Source organism: Anolis carolinensis, unplaced genomic scaffold, assembly GCF_035594765.1.
Source record: "Anolis carolinensis isolate JA03-04 unplaced genomic scaffold, rAnoCar3.1.pri scaffold_107, whole genome shotgun sequence".
In the NCBI taxonomy this organism is placed as follows: domain Eukaryota; kingdom Metazoa; phylum Chordata; class Lepidosauria; order Squamata; family Dactyloidae; genus Anolis; species Anolis carolinensis.
The window spans coordinates 23675-41955 of NW_026943916.1; the positions used below are offsets into that span (position 1 = coordinate 23675).

The 18281-nt window shown below is 42.2% G+C and overlaps 1 protein-coding gene across 3 annotated transcripts; it reads right to left on the reverse strand.

The window, feature by feature from the left end:
• Window positions 1–127: 127 nt before the first annotated feature.
• On the reverse strand, window positions 128–17613 carry LOC134295217 (cytoskeleton-associated protein 2-like). 3 transcript variants are annotated; one of them, XM_062967081.1, is made up of 9 exons: window positions 17476–17613; window positions 14839–14950; window positions 12968–13034; window positions 10033–10090; window positions 7903–8531; window positions 6174–6396; window positions 4028–4183; window positions 2128–2384; window positions 128–1092 (listed from the first exon to the last, which is right to left on the reverse strand). In XM_062967081.1, exons 1-9 carry the CDS (start codon window positions 17497–17499, stop codon window positions 807–809), a joined length of 1812 nt encoding a protein of 603 aa, XP_062823151.1. In that variant the 5' UTR covers window positions 17500–17613; the 3' UTR covers window positions 128–806. The 3 variants fall into 3 exon arrangements, with proteins under 3 accessions (XP_062823151.1, XP_062823152.1, XP_062823153.1); XM_062967082.1 differs by having other exon boundaries at window positions 6174–6392; window positions 7899–8531; XM_062967083.1 differs by lacking the exons at window positions 14839–14950; window positions 17476–17613 and adding an exon at window positions 13148–14832.
• Between the last annotated feature and the right edge of the window lie 668 nt (window positions 17614–18281).

Sequence of the window (18281 nt, forward strand, 5' to 3'; positions counted from 1 at the left end):
AACACTCATTTTTCAGTGATTGGTTTTGGGGGGCGGGCGCCAAAATTCGGTTCGCCTACACTTGAAAATTACTTTGGGCCGGCCCTGGTTGGATAATACGGTGTATCTGATGAGCGGAACTCTACTGTAATAATAATAATATTTTATTTGTACCTTGCCACCATCTCCCAGAGGGATTCAGGGCGGCTCACAGAGCACTCAAGATACAACATGCAAAATACACAAAGTGCAGAAACAAAATGTAGCAGTAAACGGCCAACGTAACACCACAATTTCATAATACCCCCTGATTTGATCAGCCCAATTTCATGTGAGGTTTGTACTAGTGATAGTTTCCACCATGTGGCCCTGGTTGTTGCAAAGTTTCTCTCTGAAGTAGCCGGGATAAGACAACTTCCTGTATTAAACCCAGGCTGAAACTTGCCTTGTATAGATTTGCAGTGTTTTTTCCTTGTTTGTATGCATTTAGCATTGAACTCATCCTGTTCTTAAGTGGGCCTCATCAGTTTAGGAATCTGCTGTGCACTTTTCCTCCTTGTAATAAAGGCTGATTGATTGGGTTGCTGATGTGGGCGATACGTCGGGAGACAATGCTTCTGGAACATGGCCAGACAGCACGGAAAACTCACAGCAACCCAGGGATTCTGGCCATGAAAGTTTTTGACAACACACCGATTGATGGATTGAAGAATAAAGACGGACATGTTTCCAAAAGGGCTTCAGAGAACAATGCTGTGGGTCCAGTCTTGTTTACAAAGAAAGAGAAAGAAGGAGGCTGGGAGGAAAGGAGGTGGTGTGAACACTCCTCAACGTGGCAATGATGCTTTCGTCGTGGCCGGGGTGGCATTGTGCCCACAGGTGGCCCGTCCAGTCACAAAGTCGGCCACTCTCACCGCTCTGGGCAGAGCTGTGTTGCTGCGGAAGAGGAATTGGCTCCCGTGGTCTGCGGCCACGATTTCCTCCAGGGAGGAGACGACAGGGTCGTGGTCCCTCAGCATCTGTGGGTAGGAAGCGGTGGCGCCTTCAATGCGCAGGGACCGTCGCACGGGGGTCAGGAGTCTCACCTCTGGCCAAGGGCTTCGCTTGCTGGACCTGGAAGGCAGAGAGCGGAGAAGTCCATCCCTTCCTTTCTCTCTCACACACTCCTTTCTTCTTTCCTCTCTCTCTCTCTCCCTCCCTCCGGTTGTCAGAAATATTAAATATTAACTAGATATTTTTAATTACAAAAATGTGAGTCAAGCACTGAAAGGGTTAAAAAAGCTAGTGTCGTCCTGAGGAGTATGAGGTAGAACTCAAGTGTGTGAGAGAATGCCTCAGTGTGAGGTAGGCCTCAGCGTGAAGCTTCGGTGAAAAAAGCCCCAGGTTGAAGTTCCTCATGTGTGAAGCTCCTGTGTAAGTTTGGTGTGAGAGGAGGCTCTGTGAAAGCGAAACTGTTTTATTTGCATGAGAAAGAAGCCCAGCGTGGAAGCAAGGAAGTACAGTAGAGTCTCAAGTATTCAACATAACGGGTCGGCAGAACGCTGAATAAGCGAATATGTTGGATAATAAGGAGAGGTTAAGGAGAAGCCTATTAAACACCAAATTAGGTTATGATTTTACAGATTAAGCACCCAAACATCATGTTATACAACGAATTTGACAGAAAAAGTAGTTCAATATGCAGTAATGCTATGTAGTAATTACTGTATTTACAAATGTAGCACCAAAATATCATGATGTATTGAAAACATTGACTACAAAATTGCCTTGGATAATCCAGAACGTTGGATAAGTGAATGTTGGATAAGTGAGACTCTACTGTATAAAGAACTTTGTGTTGTGGAAATCTTGTTTTTGTAATTACTGCAACTATATAATTTTGCTATAACAAAAAGTCTCCAAAGCACGAGATAACATTGGTCTGTGTTTTTGTTCTTTCTATCACTTTTGGCTACTGGTGCTGGGTGATGCTGCAGTTAATAAGTTACTCTGCTGTACGTTTATGGGAAGGGTCTTTTGTTAATAGGCCTACTCAGCCAACATAGGTGGCCAGTCAGGAAGGCAGCCAAGGGCACTGAGTGGGGAGATGGCTTCTCATTGGGGAAAGAGGGGAGCAAAGGGCAAGGTCTGTGTGTATGGGGGTCTCACCTGGGCAGGGAAAGGATCTGGAGCTTGATGGCCGAGCAGGGCTTAGCCCACGGTGGGCTTTGCTGAGGAGTCTGGGGAGGGTCCACATCTTCCTCTGGAACAGGGCTGGCTGCAGGGGTCGAAGGGAAACACACTCCAGAAGGGCTCACAGGCTCCGGGTCTCTCGTGCAAAGGGATCCCATGGCACGCTCACCCCTGGACGGTGCCTTGACATTCTTCAAAATACCCGTGACAGCATCTCGCAGCTCCTGCAGCGGCTGCAACAAGAGGAAGAATGAGAAACTACTCCTTCGTAGCTACAGGTTGGGCAGGTGTGGATGCGGGTGCAGCTGCGGCTGGGTTCATCCTCACCATTTTGCTACATTACAATTGATTGGCTTTGCAGCGTTTACAAAAAAACTCTAAAATAAAGAACAACACTCAGAAAACAGGGGAATTCCAGACAGGAAACAATTCCCTCAGGCAGAAAGCAGCCAGGCATTGAAGCTGCAATGCTATTCAATGCTAATCAAGGGGGCCAGTTGCAACATTCATATTTGTATCCAATAGACAAGAATTCTTTCTCCCACCCTGGATATATAAACCCCACTTGCCTAGTTTCCAACAGACCTCACAACCTCTGAGGATGCCTGCCATTGATGTGGGTGAAACGTCAGGAGAGAATGCTTCTGGAACATGGCCAGACAGCCCAGAAAACCCACATCAACCTAGAGAGCTACTGTATATACTTGAGTATAAGCCTAGTTTTTCAGCCCTTTTTTAGGACTGAAAAAAACCTTCCTCGGCTTATGCTCGGGTGAGGGTCCTGGTGGGCTTATATTCAGGTCAGCTTATACTCAAGTATATATGGTATATTAATTATTTTTCTCTATTATTATTGGTATTGTTACATTTATTATTTCACTCTATTATTATTAAAAGGATACATAAGCACATTTACATTATCTTAAATTACAGTTTGATGTAAAGATCCAAAAACATTTAAATTACTGAGGCCTCAATTAATGTAATTTTATTGGTATCTCGGCTTATACTGGAGTCAATGTTTTCCCAGTTTTTTTGTTGTAAAATTAGGTGCCTTGGCTTATACTCGAGTATAAAAGGTAAAGGTTTTCCCTGACGTTAAGTCCAGTCGTGACCGATTCTTGGGGTTGGTGCTCATCTCCATTTCTAAGCCGAAGAGCCGGCGTTGTCCGTAGACACCTCCAAGGTCATGTGGCTGGCATGACTGCATGGAGCGCCAGTGTTACCTTCCCACCGGAGCGGTACCTATTGATCTACTCACACTCTGGGGGTTGGTGCTCATCTCCATTTCTACGCCAAAGAGCCGGCGTTGTCCGTAGACACCTCCAAGGTCATGTGGCCATTGGCATGACTGCATGGAACACCGTTACCTTCCCGCCAGAGCGGTACCTATTGATCTACTCATACTCTGGGGGTTGGTGCTCATCTCCATTTCTAAACCGAAGAGCCGGCATTGTCCATAGACAACTCCAAGGTCATGTGGCCATAGGCATGACTGCATGGAGCGCCGTTACCTTCCCGACGGAGCAGTACCTATTTATCTACTCACATTTGCATGTTTTCGAATTGCTAGGTTGGCAGGAGCTGGGGCTAACAGCGGGCGCTCATTCCGCTCCCAGGATTTGAACCTGCAACCTTTCGGTCGGCAAGTCCAGCAGCTCAGTGCTTTAACACACTGTGCCACCATATATATGGTATATATTTCTTAGACAGAAATGTACAGTAGTTCTTTTCAATAAAGCTTAAGCTTGACTCTGCTCCGTGAGTTGCTGAAGCTCGTTTGCTCTGCTGCTTTGCTATTGCTCTGTCAAACTGGTATATGTTGCTGCTGCTGCTGCTCTCTGACTGCTTTTTGAGCCCCGAGGCCTCCACTCACCGTGGCCCCAGCGGAGAGGGCGGCTTCGTAGAGCCCTGCCACGTCCAAGGAGCCCCTCTGCGCCTCTAGCGTGGCTTTGCAGACCCAGAACTGGGCAAACCTCTCCACTTGCGGGATGCGGGTCAGCGCTGCGAGGATCTGCTCTTCAGGAAGGCCCTGAAGACGGAGAGAAGGAGGACGGAAGGAATCAGGGAATGGGCACAAGGAGATAAGGGGTCTTGAATAGGTGCCCACAGGGTTCCCCCAGGTGCCAGAAATGGAAAAAATGGGAACTGCCTTCACTTCTGTTTATGTATTGTCTGTCCTTGCTAACTGTATAACAGCAGTAAATGTTTGCCATTTATTTATATATTATTTATTAGTGACATTTATATCCCGCCCTTCTCACCCCGAAGGGGACTCAGGGCGGCTCACAAGTCATATGTACATACAGTATATTATATTATTCGTATAGCACAATATAAGCAATATATATTACTACTAGCTTTGCCCGGCCACGCGTTGCTGTGGCATTGTCTGGTGGTGTTGGTGAGAAATTGTTGAGGTAGTGGTAGTATTGAATGTCTGTTGTATGGTAGTCTTTATGTTTAGTATGCACACTGAAGTGGATTATATGGCAGTGTGGAGTCAAGATAATCCAGTTCAAAGCAGATAATATAAGATTCTAAATGGGTTATATAGCTGTGTGGAAGGGCCTTGAGTCTACACTGCCATATAATCCAGTTAAAATCTGATAATCTGTGGAAGAGGCCTAAGTGAGGACTAACTGTGCCTGTCCCCTGGGCTGAGTAGGTTGCTAGGAGACCAAGTGGGCGGAGCTTAGCCTTCTAACTGGCAGCAATTGGATAAAAACTATTATTCCTCTCCCTGTAATTAGGACTTTATTTTTCTTTTCTTTTTGTTGTATCAACTTAGAGCCGTGAATGATGGGTTGTGTTGTCAAATTTCGAGGTTGGGTGGCCTGTAGTTTTGTTGTTTTGTCCGCTGCCCTGATGCCATCACTCTTTTATATATATAGATTGATTTATTTTATTTATTTACAGTATTTATATTCCGCCCTTCTCACCCCGAAGGGGACTCACGGAGGATCACATTACACATATAAGGCAAACATTCAATGCCTTAACATAGAACAAAGACAGAGACAAACACGGGGCTCCGAGTTGGCCTCGAACTCATGGCCTCTTGGTCAGAGTGATTTGTTGCAGCTGGTTGCTCAACAGCCTGCATCACAGCCCGGCTATATACTATATTGTACTATACCACTATATTGTAATATTATTCGTAATATTGCATGTAATATAAATATACCATTATAATACTGTATAAATATTATTTTGTATTACATTATAATATTACAATAGAGTCTCACTTATCCAACACTCGCTTATCCAACGTTCTGGATTATCCAATGCATTTTTGTAGTCAATGTCTTCAATACATCGTGATATTTTGGTGCCAAATTTGTAAATACAGTATTTCCTACATAACATTGCTGTGTATTGAACTACATTTTCTGTCAAATTTGTTGTATAACATGATGTTTTGGGGCTTAATTTGTAAAATCATAACCTAATTTAATGTTTAATAGGCTTTTCCTTAATCTCTCCTTATTATCCAACATATTCGCTTATCCAACGTTCTGCCGGCCCGTAGTATAGCATATATGTGTTCTGTAATCCTCCCCGAATCCCCTCGGGGAGATAGAGTGGAATGTAAAGAGTGGAATGGCCATCTGTCGGGGGTGCTTTGAATGCGATTTCCTGCTTCTTGGCAGGGGGTTGGACTGGATGGCCCATGAGGTCTCTTCTAACTCTACTATTCTATGATTCTAAGTGCATATATTATAAAGTATATGACGGCTTCGTATGGGTTGAGGTAGGTGTACAATATCTAGACGAGGATATATATATAGAGGTGTACTAGTCTTCCTCTCCGTAAGCTAAACTGCATAAATGGTTTTTTTAAAAGCTTTTTAAAGGAGAGGAAAAAGGGGACGTTTTTAGTTTGAGCTTAGGATGGTGGTGGGACCGAGAGCACGGCCTCCTCTGCAGACCGCAGTGCTTGTGCTGGTTTGTATGTGGAGATGCCATTTTTTAAATAGTCTGGGCCTGAACCGGGGAAGCCCCCCACTCCGGTCACCTACCTCTTCGGCCAGCTTCCGGCACTCTGCCAAGGTGTGTGTGATCTCGTTGGCCAGGTGCTGCTCCTCCTTCTCCGCTTCCTCTTTCTCCTCCTCCTCCTCCAAGGAGCCCCAGAAGGCGAGGTTCAGGCTGGACTTTGCCTTCGGAGGCTTCGGGGCAGCGGGGCGCATGGGGGGCCTCTTGTAGGTCCTTCCTCGGGACGCCACCCAGTCCTCCAGCAGCTTCCTAAGGAGGCAGAAGAAGGTGTACCGTCACTACGAGAAGGACCCCTGCCTTGCTCCTGAGGAGACAAGGGCTCACGGGAGGCCCCGATCCCACCCCAGGGAAGCCTCACGGGTGAATATAAGCCTCTTGGGTTCCCATTTCAAGCTCTACCTGGTTGCACCTTCCCATCTCGCTCCCTCAGTACACTGATTGCACTATGTAACAAACTTTGAATTTTTTTCTGCTCCAGGTTTGAAAGTGATATTTCCTGTTTAATTTATTTATTATTTATTTACAGTATTTATATTCCGCCCTTCTTTCTCACCCCGAAGGGGACTCAGGGCGGATTACAATGAACACATATATGGCAAACATTCAATGCCAACAGACAAACAACATACATTAGACAGACTCAGAGGCATTTTTAACATTTTTCCAGCTTCACGATTCCGGCCACAGGGGGAGCTGTTGCTTCACCATCCACTAGTGGCTGTACTTCCTCATTCCTTTCCTCGTGTTTTGCTGGCAGTTTTATGATGTTGTAAATTAGTTAAATTAGCCTCCTGCATAAAGTGTACCTAAATTTCCCTAATTGACAGATGCAACTGTCTTTCGGGGCTGCATAGGTCAACAGCAAGCTGGGCTATTTAATGGTCAGGGGCTTAACCTGACCCGGGATTCGAACTCATGACCTCTCGGTTAGTAGTGATTTATTGCAGCTGGTTACTAGCCAGCTGTGCCACAGCCCAGCAGTTCTACTCTAGAAACGTCACTTTTGTGTTGAATGGGTCAAGTCACCATGGTTTTTGTGGCTGCTGCAAACTAGGTTGCATTGGTTGAGGCGCAAAGATGAGATATTGTATTGTTGAATAATAATTAATAATAGTAATAGTAGTAGTAGTAGTAATAATAGTGCATCATCCGAAAATACATCACACAGTCCTAAACGCTTGGGAAGCGTTCGACTTGTGATTTTGTGATACAAAATCCAGCATATCTATCTTGTTTGCTGTGTCATACTATGTCATTGTGTCAATAATAATAATAATAATAATAATAATAATAATAATAATGGTATAATAATAATAATAATAATGATCACACAGTCCTAAACGCTTGGGAAGCGTTCGACTTGTGATTTTGTGATACAAAATCCAGCATATCTATCTTGTTTGCTGTGTCATACTATGTCATTTTGTCAATAATAATAATAATAATAATTTATTCATATACCGCCCTATCTCAAGGGACTTAGAGTGGTTTCCAGCACACCAGGAAATATACCGTCAATTTAAAACATGTTTTTAGGCTTGACAAAACAAAACAAAAATTGTGTTACATCAGGTATGGGCATACTTGGGCCCTCCTGGTGTTTTGGACTTCAACTCCCACAATTCCTAACAGCCTACCGGCTGTTAGGAATTGTGGGAGTTGAAGTCCAAAACACCCGAAGGGCCTAAGTTTGCCCATGTGTGTGTGACACAGTGTTATTGTTGCTAAATTGCAAAGGCAACTTGCCGCACTTGCCTCCGGTCGGGAGCAGAAGGGGTCTTGAGCTCTTGGCCTGGGCCCACATCCGGGTGCTTGGGTTTGGGGGGCTCTCTCCTGCCATTTCGGAGCCCCCCAGAGGCAGGAGCTGTGTGGACGGCAGAGGTCCGGGGTCTAGGCTTTGCATTGGGGGTCCTCGGCTGTTGCCTGAAGTTGCCTTGCTTCCTCTCGGCTCCGCTTTTGGGTGCAGCCGAATGGCTCCTTGGATGGGCGGAGGGCTTCTTGCCTGGCGGGGGAGTTTGGTGCTTCTTTTTAGGATTTGCTGAGTTCAGGGAGAATGTCCCCTTACTCCCCAAATGTACAGATTGCTTGGATGCATGGCTTCCAAACGCCGGTCTGGAAACAGCCCTCTTTTGAGTCGGTCGGACTGCGGTCACTCCAACAACGGCATTCTCTTTCCCATCCTCTGCCTTCTGTTTTCCTTTGTTGTGGTCATTCCTGAGTGGCTTCTCAGGGTGGGTTTGGGAGGGGGGCTCCCGGGGAAAGCGGGACCCAGCCGCTGGGGGCTCCTTTGTCGCAGGGCGGTGGGGCGCTCCGGGCACCGCTTTCTTGACGGGGGCCGCCTTGGGTTTGCTTGGGGCGGCTTCCCTGTGCTTCGTCCTGGCCACCTGGAAAGAAAGAACAGCCTTCAAAGAGTGTTGTCGAAGGCTTTCATGGCCGGGATCACAGGGCTGCTGTGAGTTTTCCAGGCTGCCTGGCCATGTTCCAGAAGCATTACCTCCAAACATTTCACCTGCATTTATGGCAGACATCCTCAGAGGTTGTGAGACAAGAGACAGTCAGTGCCAGCGAACACCTCCCAACAAAGTATTCACACAGGCAGGAAGCAGGCAGGCTTTGAAGCTGCAAGGCTATTCAATGCTAATCAAGCTGGCTAATTGAAATATTTACTATTTATTTTATTTACTACCCTGTTTCCCCGAAAATAAGACATCCCCGAAAAATAAGACCTAGTAGAAATTTTGCTGAATTGCTAAATATAAGGCCTCCCCCGAAAGTAAGACCTAGCAATGTTTTTGTTTGGAAGCATGCCCAGCGCCTGCCAAACAGAACACCAGAGCATTTAGGATTGATAAATGTACATACCAGTTGTACATGGAAATAATGGTAGTCACAAGAAATTCTTGATAGGATTCACAGTTTGTCTGGTTATGCTGGTTTGTGATGACAACTACTGTACAGTATATAATAAATGTTCATTTTTTTGTTCAACAATAAATGTGAATTCTTCTTCATGGAAAAATAAGACATCCCCTAAAAATAAGACCTAGCACATCTTTGGGAGCAAAAATTAATATAAGACACTGTCTTATTTTCAGGGAAACACGGTACATTTATATTCTGACTTGCTCCCAAGAGACAAGAATTCTTTCTTTCTCCCACCCTGACGTTTCACCCACATCGATGGCAGGCATCCTCAGAGGTTGTGAGGTATCTATGCCTGCCATAGATGTGGGTTTCCTCCTTTCTGGTTCCTCCTTTCTGTTGAAGTTGTCCACATGCTACAGACTACACAGAGAAGCCACTGAAAACCACAAACATGTGGATAATTTCAACAGAAAGGAGGAGACCATGAAAATGAACACAATCTGGCTGCCGGTATTAAAAAAAACTCCAAAATCAGAACAGTAAATATTAAGGAGCAGCACTCTGAAAACAGAAGAATTCCAAACAGGAATCAATCAGGGGCAGCTAACGACTCTGAACAAAGGATTCCCCCAGGCCAGGAGGTGAAGCTGGGAAGGCCATTTAATGCGAATTTGAGGTGATTAATTACAACATTCACACTGGCCTCCAACAGACAAGAGTTCTCTCCCCCCCCCCCCCCCCAGAGATATATAAACCTTCCTTGCTTAGTTTCTCCATATACCTCACAACCTCTGAGGATGCCTGCCATAGATGTGGGTGAAACGTCAGGAGAGAATGCTTCTGGAACATGACCAGACAGCCCGGAAAACATACAACAACCCAGCCTTCAGAGAAACCATGCGGCTCAGGAGCCTGAACACAACCTCGTCTCCCTCCCTCCAGACTCTGGTGTCCCCAAAATAAGGGAAGAACCCCGCCCCCCAAAAAAACCCACAATAGCATTCCTTGGGGTCCACTTACCGAGTCCGGTCTGGAGGGAGCCAAGGCCTGCCCATTGGTCCTGTCCTTCAAGTAGGGCCTATTTGGGGGAAGAAAGGATTCTGAGATCCAGGTACCCCATTAAAAATAGCAACCTTTTTCAAGCCTCTACTAGTTATTTGTTATGTACAGTAGAGTCTCACTTATCCAACACTCTGGATTATCCGACACAGTCTGCCACCCGCCTGGATCCACAGCTGTTTCTCTTGGCAGCAAGGACTGAACTCTTTATGGATTTAATTTCCAACAAAGTTGTTACTGTAAATTCATTTTATGCAATTCTACTTTTATTTGTAGTCAGTTTGTTAGTAGCCAAAGTTTTTGGAGTCAATTCATAAATACAGTAATTACTACATAACTTTACTGTGTATTGAACTGCTTTTACTATCAATGTGTTGTAAAACATGATGTTTTGGTGCTTAATTTGTAAAATCATGTAATTTGACATTTAATAAGCTTTTCCTTAATCTCTCCTTATTATACAAGATATTCGCTTATCCAAGGTTCTGCTGTATTACAGACTCTACTGTAATAATATTATAATGTAATACCATATAATAACATTAATACAGTATTATAATTGTGTATTATATATTACATGTTTTTAATATTACTAATAATATTGCAGTATAATGATATAGTATTATGATACCACAATATATTTAATACACTCCTAGTATATTATACTATTAGCGTCATATAAGATACTGTACTACTGTATATCATATCATAATACAGTAGAGTCTCACTTATCCAACACTCGCTTATCCAACGTTCTGGATTATCCAGAGCATTTTTGTAGTCAGTTTTCAATACATTGTGATATTTTGGTGCTAAATTCATAAATACAGTAATTACTACATAACTTTACTGTGTATTGAACTGCTTTTTCTGTCAAATTTGTTGTATAATATGATGTTTTGGTGCTTAATTTGTAAAATCATAACCTAATTTGATGTTTAATAGGCTTTTCCTTAATTCCTCCTTATTATCCAAGATATTTGCTTATCCAAGGTTCTGCCGGCCCGTTTAGCTTGGATAAGTGAGACTCTACTGTAGTAAAATATAGTAATATAGAATGTTTATAATGTGCTATGCTAATAATATAATATATTGTATGTACATATAACTTGTAAGCTGCCTTGAGTCCCCTTCAGGGTGAGCAGGGCGGGATATAAATGTTGCTAATAAATAAAAAAGAAAAAAGAAATTATTGATATCATATGTCTATACAATGTATTATATTATTAGCATTGCACTATTATTATTATTATTATTATTATTATTATTATTATTATTATTATTAACATTTATATCCTGCTCTTCTCACCCTGAAGGGGACTCAGGGCGGCTTATAAGTTATATGTACATAAAATATATTATTAGTGTAGCACAATATAAGCACTATATAAACATTACATATTATTATATTGTACTATATGACTATATTGCAATATTATTAGTAATAGTAATGTAATATAAATATACAATTATAATAGTGTATTACATTGTATTACATCATATTATCTATATTATATGTATATCCAATATATTATAATATTAGTATAGTATAATACGAGTATTATATATTATTATATTAGTAGTTTTACATGTAATCTATAATATGTTATTATATTGTGCTATATTATGATACCACAATGTATTTAATACACTCCTAGTATATTGCACTATTAGCATTATATAAGAGACTGTACTATATCGTATCATAATATATCTATATATATAAAATGATAAAGTTGTTTGCGCAGTGACTATAACAACAAAACTAAACATCCCAGAAATACAAAATTTGGCAACACAATGCAAAAGGCTTGCCTCCAGGTTACAACAACACAACCACACCACAAAACCACAATCCGGACCCACAAAACTCACAACAACGCATCATGCGATAACAACACAACTAAACGCCCCAGAAATACAAAACTTGGCAACACAATGCAAATGCCTTGCCTCCCAGTTGTAACAACACAACCACACCACAAAACCACACAGGACCCACAAAACTCACAACAACGCATTGTGACTATAACAACACAACTAAACGCCCCAGAAATACGAAACTTGGCAACACAACACAAAAGCCTTCCCTCCAGGTTGTAACAACACAACCACACCACAAAACCACAATCCGGACCCATAAAACTCACAACAACGCATCGTGACTATAACAACACAACTAAACACCCCAGAAATACGAAACTTGGCACACAACTAAACACCCCAGAAATATAAAACTTGACAACACAACACAAAAGCCTTGCCTCCCGGTTGTAACAACACAACTACACCACAAAACCACAATCTGGACCCACAAAACTCACAACAACGCATCGTGACTATAACAAATACAAAATTTGACAACACAACTCATCCACCTCCCCAATCACTACATTCACACTTGGCCTCCAAAAAAACAATTACAATAATAACAATGACAACAACAACAATAAGAATCTACACCATCACAGGCAAGAAGCAGTCAGGCACTGAGGCTGAGAAGCCAATCAGTGCTACACTGGGCCTCCAAAAACGAATACAGTAGCATCTAACTTATCCAGCCTTCATGACCACTACAGCAACAACAATAATAAACACCTACACAGGCAAAAAAAAAGACTATTGTACCACAATAAGATGTAACCGCACTCAGCAGAATCAGACATCACGATTAACAACAAACCAAAGACAACAGGGGTCTCAAGCAATTATCAATCAACACAAAAATTGAAGAAGGTAACAGACATCAAATACTACTACTAATGTGAGTATAAAGAAGGGTGGAGGTCACAGCATAAATACAACGTAATGTAAACTGACCAACACCACCAGACTCAGCCACAGCAACGCGTGGCCGGGCACAGCTAGTTATATTATATATTAATATATTCCTCACCTGCCACCCGCCGGCCTGGGCCTCCCTTTCTGGGCCAGGAACTCGTCCAGCTGCCGCCTCCGCTCCGCTGGGGAAGGAAGAGATCCAGGCAGGTCAGGACTCTGACGCCCATCCTCCCCAGGAAACCAATGGGAGCCATACAGGCGCTCTGCACATGCTCTGGGGCGCCCTCGCACTTACCTGCGGCGGCATTCTCCTCAGCAGAGCGGCTTGGCTTGGGCCTTTCCCTTTCTGTCTGTCTCCCTCCGAAGCGGAGGCTCCGAGACCAAGCAGACATGGCGGCAGCCGTTGCTCCTTGGCCCCGCCCCGCCAAGATTCAAATGGCCCAATCAGACACGAGGGGCGTGGTCACAGAGGGTGAAGGGAACGCCCCTCAGCAGCATCAGAGGAGAAAGGAGGCGGGGACTCATAGCTCCCTCCCAATCAGAGACGAGGGGCGGGCCATAGAGGGGGAAGGGAGCACTTGTCAGCGGCATCAGACAGAGAAGGGGCGGAGCCTCACAGCAACGTCCCAATAAGAGTCGAGGGGCGGGGCCACTCCAAGTGGAAAGGGGGCAGAGCATCTCAGGCAAGTCCCAATCAGAGGGTGAGGGGCGTGGCTACACAGGGGGAAGGGAACGCCCCTCAGCAGCATCAGATAAGAAAAGAGGCGGAGACTCATATTGACATCCCAATCAGAGGGTGAGGGGCGTGGCTACACAGGGGGAAGGGAACGCCCCTCAGCAGCATCAGATAAGAAAAGAGGCGGAGACTCATATTGACATCCCAATCAGAGGCTGGGGGCGTGGCTACACAGGGGGAAGGGAACGCCCCTCAGCAGCATCAGATAAGAAAAGAGGCGGAGACTCATATTGACATCCCAATCAGAGGCTGGGGGCGTGGCTACACAGGGGGAAGGGAACGCCCCTCAGCAGCATCAGATAAGAAAAGAGGCGGAGACTCATATTGACATCCCAATCAGAGGCTGGGGGCGTGTCAATACTGGGATGTAATATGTGCCGACAGAATTGGAACACTGCCTTTGCTTTTTTTTTAAAAGGTCATATACACTGTATAATACTTTAATAATCATACAAGCGTAGTGAAATAGAACATTTATCTGGGCAGGCAGCCTGGTTCACTGGAGGGAGCCCAGCTTGAGTACAGTATGGTGATTGGACCATATTTCTACACTAGAATAAGCATGGTGGGAAACCAAAAGGTCTGCAAACCAAAGACCTGACATATGCTAGTACCATTCATGCCATATGTGGCCATTCTCACTGTTTCTTCTGCAGTGGATTTAAAAAAAAAAAAACATCAGTAGACCAGGAAGAAACTTGCTTACTAGGACCACAGCAAAGTTGTCTGTAGAGTTATTGCCACAAAGAATGGCTTTTCATTGGGGAATGTTTCCCACAGCAGGACTCTTTTGACTCACATTACTATTAGTTTTAAGTCTTCCTGAATATAATGTTTGAATTAATATGACAAACCAGAATACATAGATGTGTTAAAATAAGTAAGTAATGAAAAATGAACAGTGTTGTGTTATGAAGAGTCATTGCTGTCAATCTAATTGAACACTGTAAACACATACATTGTAACAATTACAGATGCTGATCATGAAAATGCAATGATTGAGAATCTGCTTCTTACACTAGGTGGTCTTCCATATATTGTTGGACAGTAGCTTTCAGGAGGCCTTGTCAGTATAACCAAGGTGAGGAATCCTGGGAGTTGCAGTCCAAAAACATCTGGAGAGCTAAATGAGATCTACATGTTTTATGTCATCAGTTGAATATGCTCAGTTCTGATCAAAGCATCTATAAAATATTTCTGTTAATATTTTTCTCTATGGTAGTAACAATAAATAAAACTCTAGAAATTACCTTTCCAGATCTCAGAACTGATGTGTGGTGCCATTGGTGCAAGCATAACACAGAGTGTTGCGAGGGCATCCTCATATTCTGCACTATGGAGAATAACTCTTTGAGACGCTTGCTACAAAGGAAGAAAATAGAATAAAGGATTATTAAATATAACTGGGTTAGGACTCTTGGAGATTAGGATTCAGAAACTCATTGGTTGACCTTGGGCAAGACTCACTCTATCAGCCTATCAAAGTGACAATGGCCAATCTTCCCCGAATAAATGTTGCCAAGAATACCCTAGGATAGAGTCACCATAAGCTGGAGTTGACGTCAAAGCATATAACCATACAACAAGATGGTCATTTCTATCAGAAAAACATGGGGCTAAAAAGTTCAAAACTCGCACTGCTTATAGAGGATGTAGTGCAGGGGACTTTTCTTAAACACTTGGCAAAACCTTGAGACTCGAGCCAGTTATTGGGATTCTGAACAGAATCCCAAGAATGTGCATGATGATAATTTTATTAGATTAGGGCCTGAAAAGCATACTGCAAACTCAAATTTACTGTTGCAATACTAATTGAAGTCATAAGTCTTTTGAAAAATGAAAGAGATAAGCTAGACAAGATGGATAACCCTGGCCAAGGCTTGTGTTTTGCTTGGTTACTCTGTCAGCATTTCACCTCTGTTCTAGATAAAGATTTTGAGTTAGCAAAAGATACAGGAATGGAGTCTGGAAGAGTTTCATAAGGTTTAAAACTGAGGGACTGATTAGACAGTGGTATAAGGTAATTAACTTTTATATCAGAACAAACATTTAGGTGTTGGGGGCTGATTCTATAGTACATTTAAATCCTGACCTTCCTCAAAGTGTATCTCAAAGTGGTATCCCACTATTCTATTTTAGTCCCTGTGATGTAACTGAAGCTAAAAAGGCGTAACCACCCAAGGTCAGGCAAAAAACATAATGATTTTGCATGATGATCAGAACCTGGCTCTCACCAGTCTAGCCTACTGCTATGACCACAGCATTATCCTAGCTCTCCCAGAACGGCATTACAGTCACAATATTCTTTTCTGTAACAGTAACATGATTTCACATCTCCACTTGATCAACTGTAGTGAATTCCTATAGGAGAAAAGTTTCACCTCTGGGGACTTTAAAACATCTGGATAGCTATGCTACAATGAAGTATTTGTACACCAAAGAGGATGCAGCCAACAAAGAACAAATGATCATTTAAAAATGGTGGGAACACCATCTCACAATGAATAGACCCAGTGGTGTTCAGCATTAAGAGGAAACAAAACAAAATAGTTTAGATGTATGTTGTCAAGTGTTAAATGCTGTGGAAAGAGGCAACTTCTAAATAACATAGAAGAGTAAAAGATTGATGAGGGTGCCACAAGTAACTCTACAAGGACTTACAAACTGCATATGCACGTGCATTAACACATAAACACAGAGTAAGCAATTTTCAGGCCAAGAAAAAGCTAATTTTAAAGTGTTAAAAATGGCTGGAAAGGACAGATTCTTTGGTCATTCAGAAATAAAACAAACAATATTCATTCAAATGACTGTGAAACTCCTGATGCTGCATTTTACACAATTGCTAAAAGCAGCTCATCTTTGGTCAGTCTCTAGTCCAACATCATTTACAGACCTACATGTTGCTGTTCTACAAACTTGGAAAATGCAATGTTCCCAAAATGTTAACTCAAAAGAAGGCATGGAGGTGGCAGACAATAAAAAGAAGACAGATAAGCATTTACTGCACTTATATCTCCCCGCATGAGAAGCAAAGTTTTATTTGCAGGTTAAGGGCTTTGCCAGAAATCAAACCAATGTGCTCTGCTCCCATTTAAAAAACATCTGAAAATGAGTCACTGGCAGCACTCATCATGAAACATCTATTATCAGTGATTCCCTCTGCAATTGTTGATAGGAAAAGTATTTTTTAAAGAGAAATAAGAAAAAGCTTCATTTTTAATGAAGTGAAACTCTTTCGGTTTGTTCTAATTTTAATTTGCATACTTCCTGGTTTCAGACAAGAGTAAAAATGGATATTCTGAAATGCTGGTGAACATTTGTTTCACCATGCTCCCAATATACACTTAGGTTTTATTCTATACTAAACAGTTTGCTAAGGATGTGAGCAGCAGTCCTGCAAGTTAAAAAGTTGCCATTACACTGTCCCCAAAGACACCTGTAGTTTCTATATATTCTTTCAACATGTATAAATCACAATAATAATACTGATAAAATTTCATTTAGTAACTGCCTTGAAGCACTACAATTAATGCTCAATTATATTCAACAGGCAAACAGACAAATTAAGTCCAAAATTAGGTCATTATCTGACTTTTTTTTAACATATTACATCCTAATCCTGTTTATGATGTTAACAGAGATTATTTATATTCAACATTCTATTGTATTAATATAGTAATTAAAACAAGATTAATTCCAATTGTGCAAAGATTGATATCGGATTCTCAAATCAATGGTAACTGCAACTGAGTACAATTATTTCACAAAAAAGCACATTCTAAATCTTGCAGAAGTCACAGCGCATTCCATGATAAATACACTTTCCTGCTGGCTTTCTTGTGCATGCATAGAGCTTTAAAATGTTTTACTGTAAGTATACTTACTGACAATGCATTACTGAGACTCATCAGTTGAGAAATTGCAGCATTAAACAAATAATCTTCCAAGAAGTATTCAGTCACCTAATCACACAAAAGCAACATTTTTCTTTGTTAAATCACAGAGTTATCTATCTTTGCTATAGCAATAAATAGTGTCAGCAAGCCCTAATCTCTTCTGCTTTTCTTGAAAAGATTTCTAGGTCTTGGTTTATTAAAACAGGCTAAGAAGGGAATAAAATAATAATAAACAGTTGAACAAGAGCATGAAACTATTTGATTTCAATAAATATTCAGAAGAAAGGGCCAAATGTGGCTCCAGAGACTAAAGGAAGTAGAAGCTCAACAAGATGTGGAGAACCTTGCTTGTGCTGGTCTCCAGGATTGCTGAATCTTAACAGCTTAATAGTTTTCTTTTCACTGACAATGACAGAGAATGAACCTGGGGTATTCTTCATGTATGTGTTCTAACATTATGGCTCCTTCCTTGATAGAGAAATGAAGGAATTCTTGCATTACATTCCTATGTAGGCTGAATGACTACAATTAACCCTGGCCAGTTTCCAAAGAAAGGCCCCTTTTCAGAGTTTATATTGTCTTGTAAGGTAGCCATGATTTATGTTAATCAAGCATCCTTAGCTTTGGAGCAAGATAAAAACCATCAACATCTAGGAGTGTCGTAGAAATCACACAATGTTTCTTTATAACTTCTTTTAGCTTTGAAGAAGAAATGGAAATGGCTTATGGTCATCAGAACAGAACAGAGTTATATCACTTGCAAAGCAACAAATTTCATGACAGGCAACTACTCT

What these genes read in the sequence shown, in the direction of transcription:
- LOC134295217 (XM_062967081.1), bottom strand. Translation starts at nt 17,499, where the DNA reads ATGAGTCTCAGTAATGCATTGTCA. An exon ending in CCTTCTGCTCCCGACCGGAG is followed by an intron (nt 6,397 to 7,902) that starts GCAAGTGCGGCA and finishes CTGCCTCCTTAG; the next exon opens with GAAGCTGCTGGAGGACTGGG. An exon ending in CAGATCCTTTCCCTGCCCAG is followed by an intron (nt 1,093 to 2,127) that starts GTGAGACCCCCA and finishes TCTGCCTTCCAG; the next exon opens with GTCCAGCAAGCGAAGCCCTT.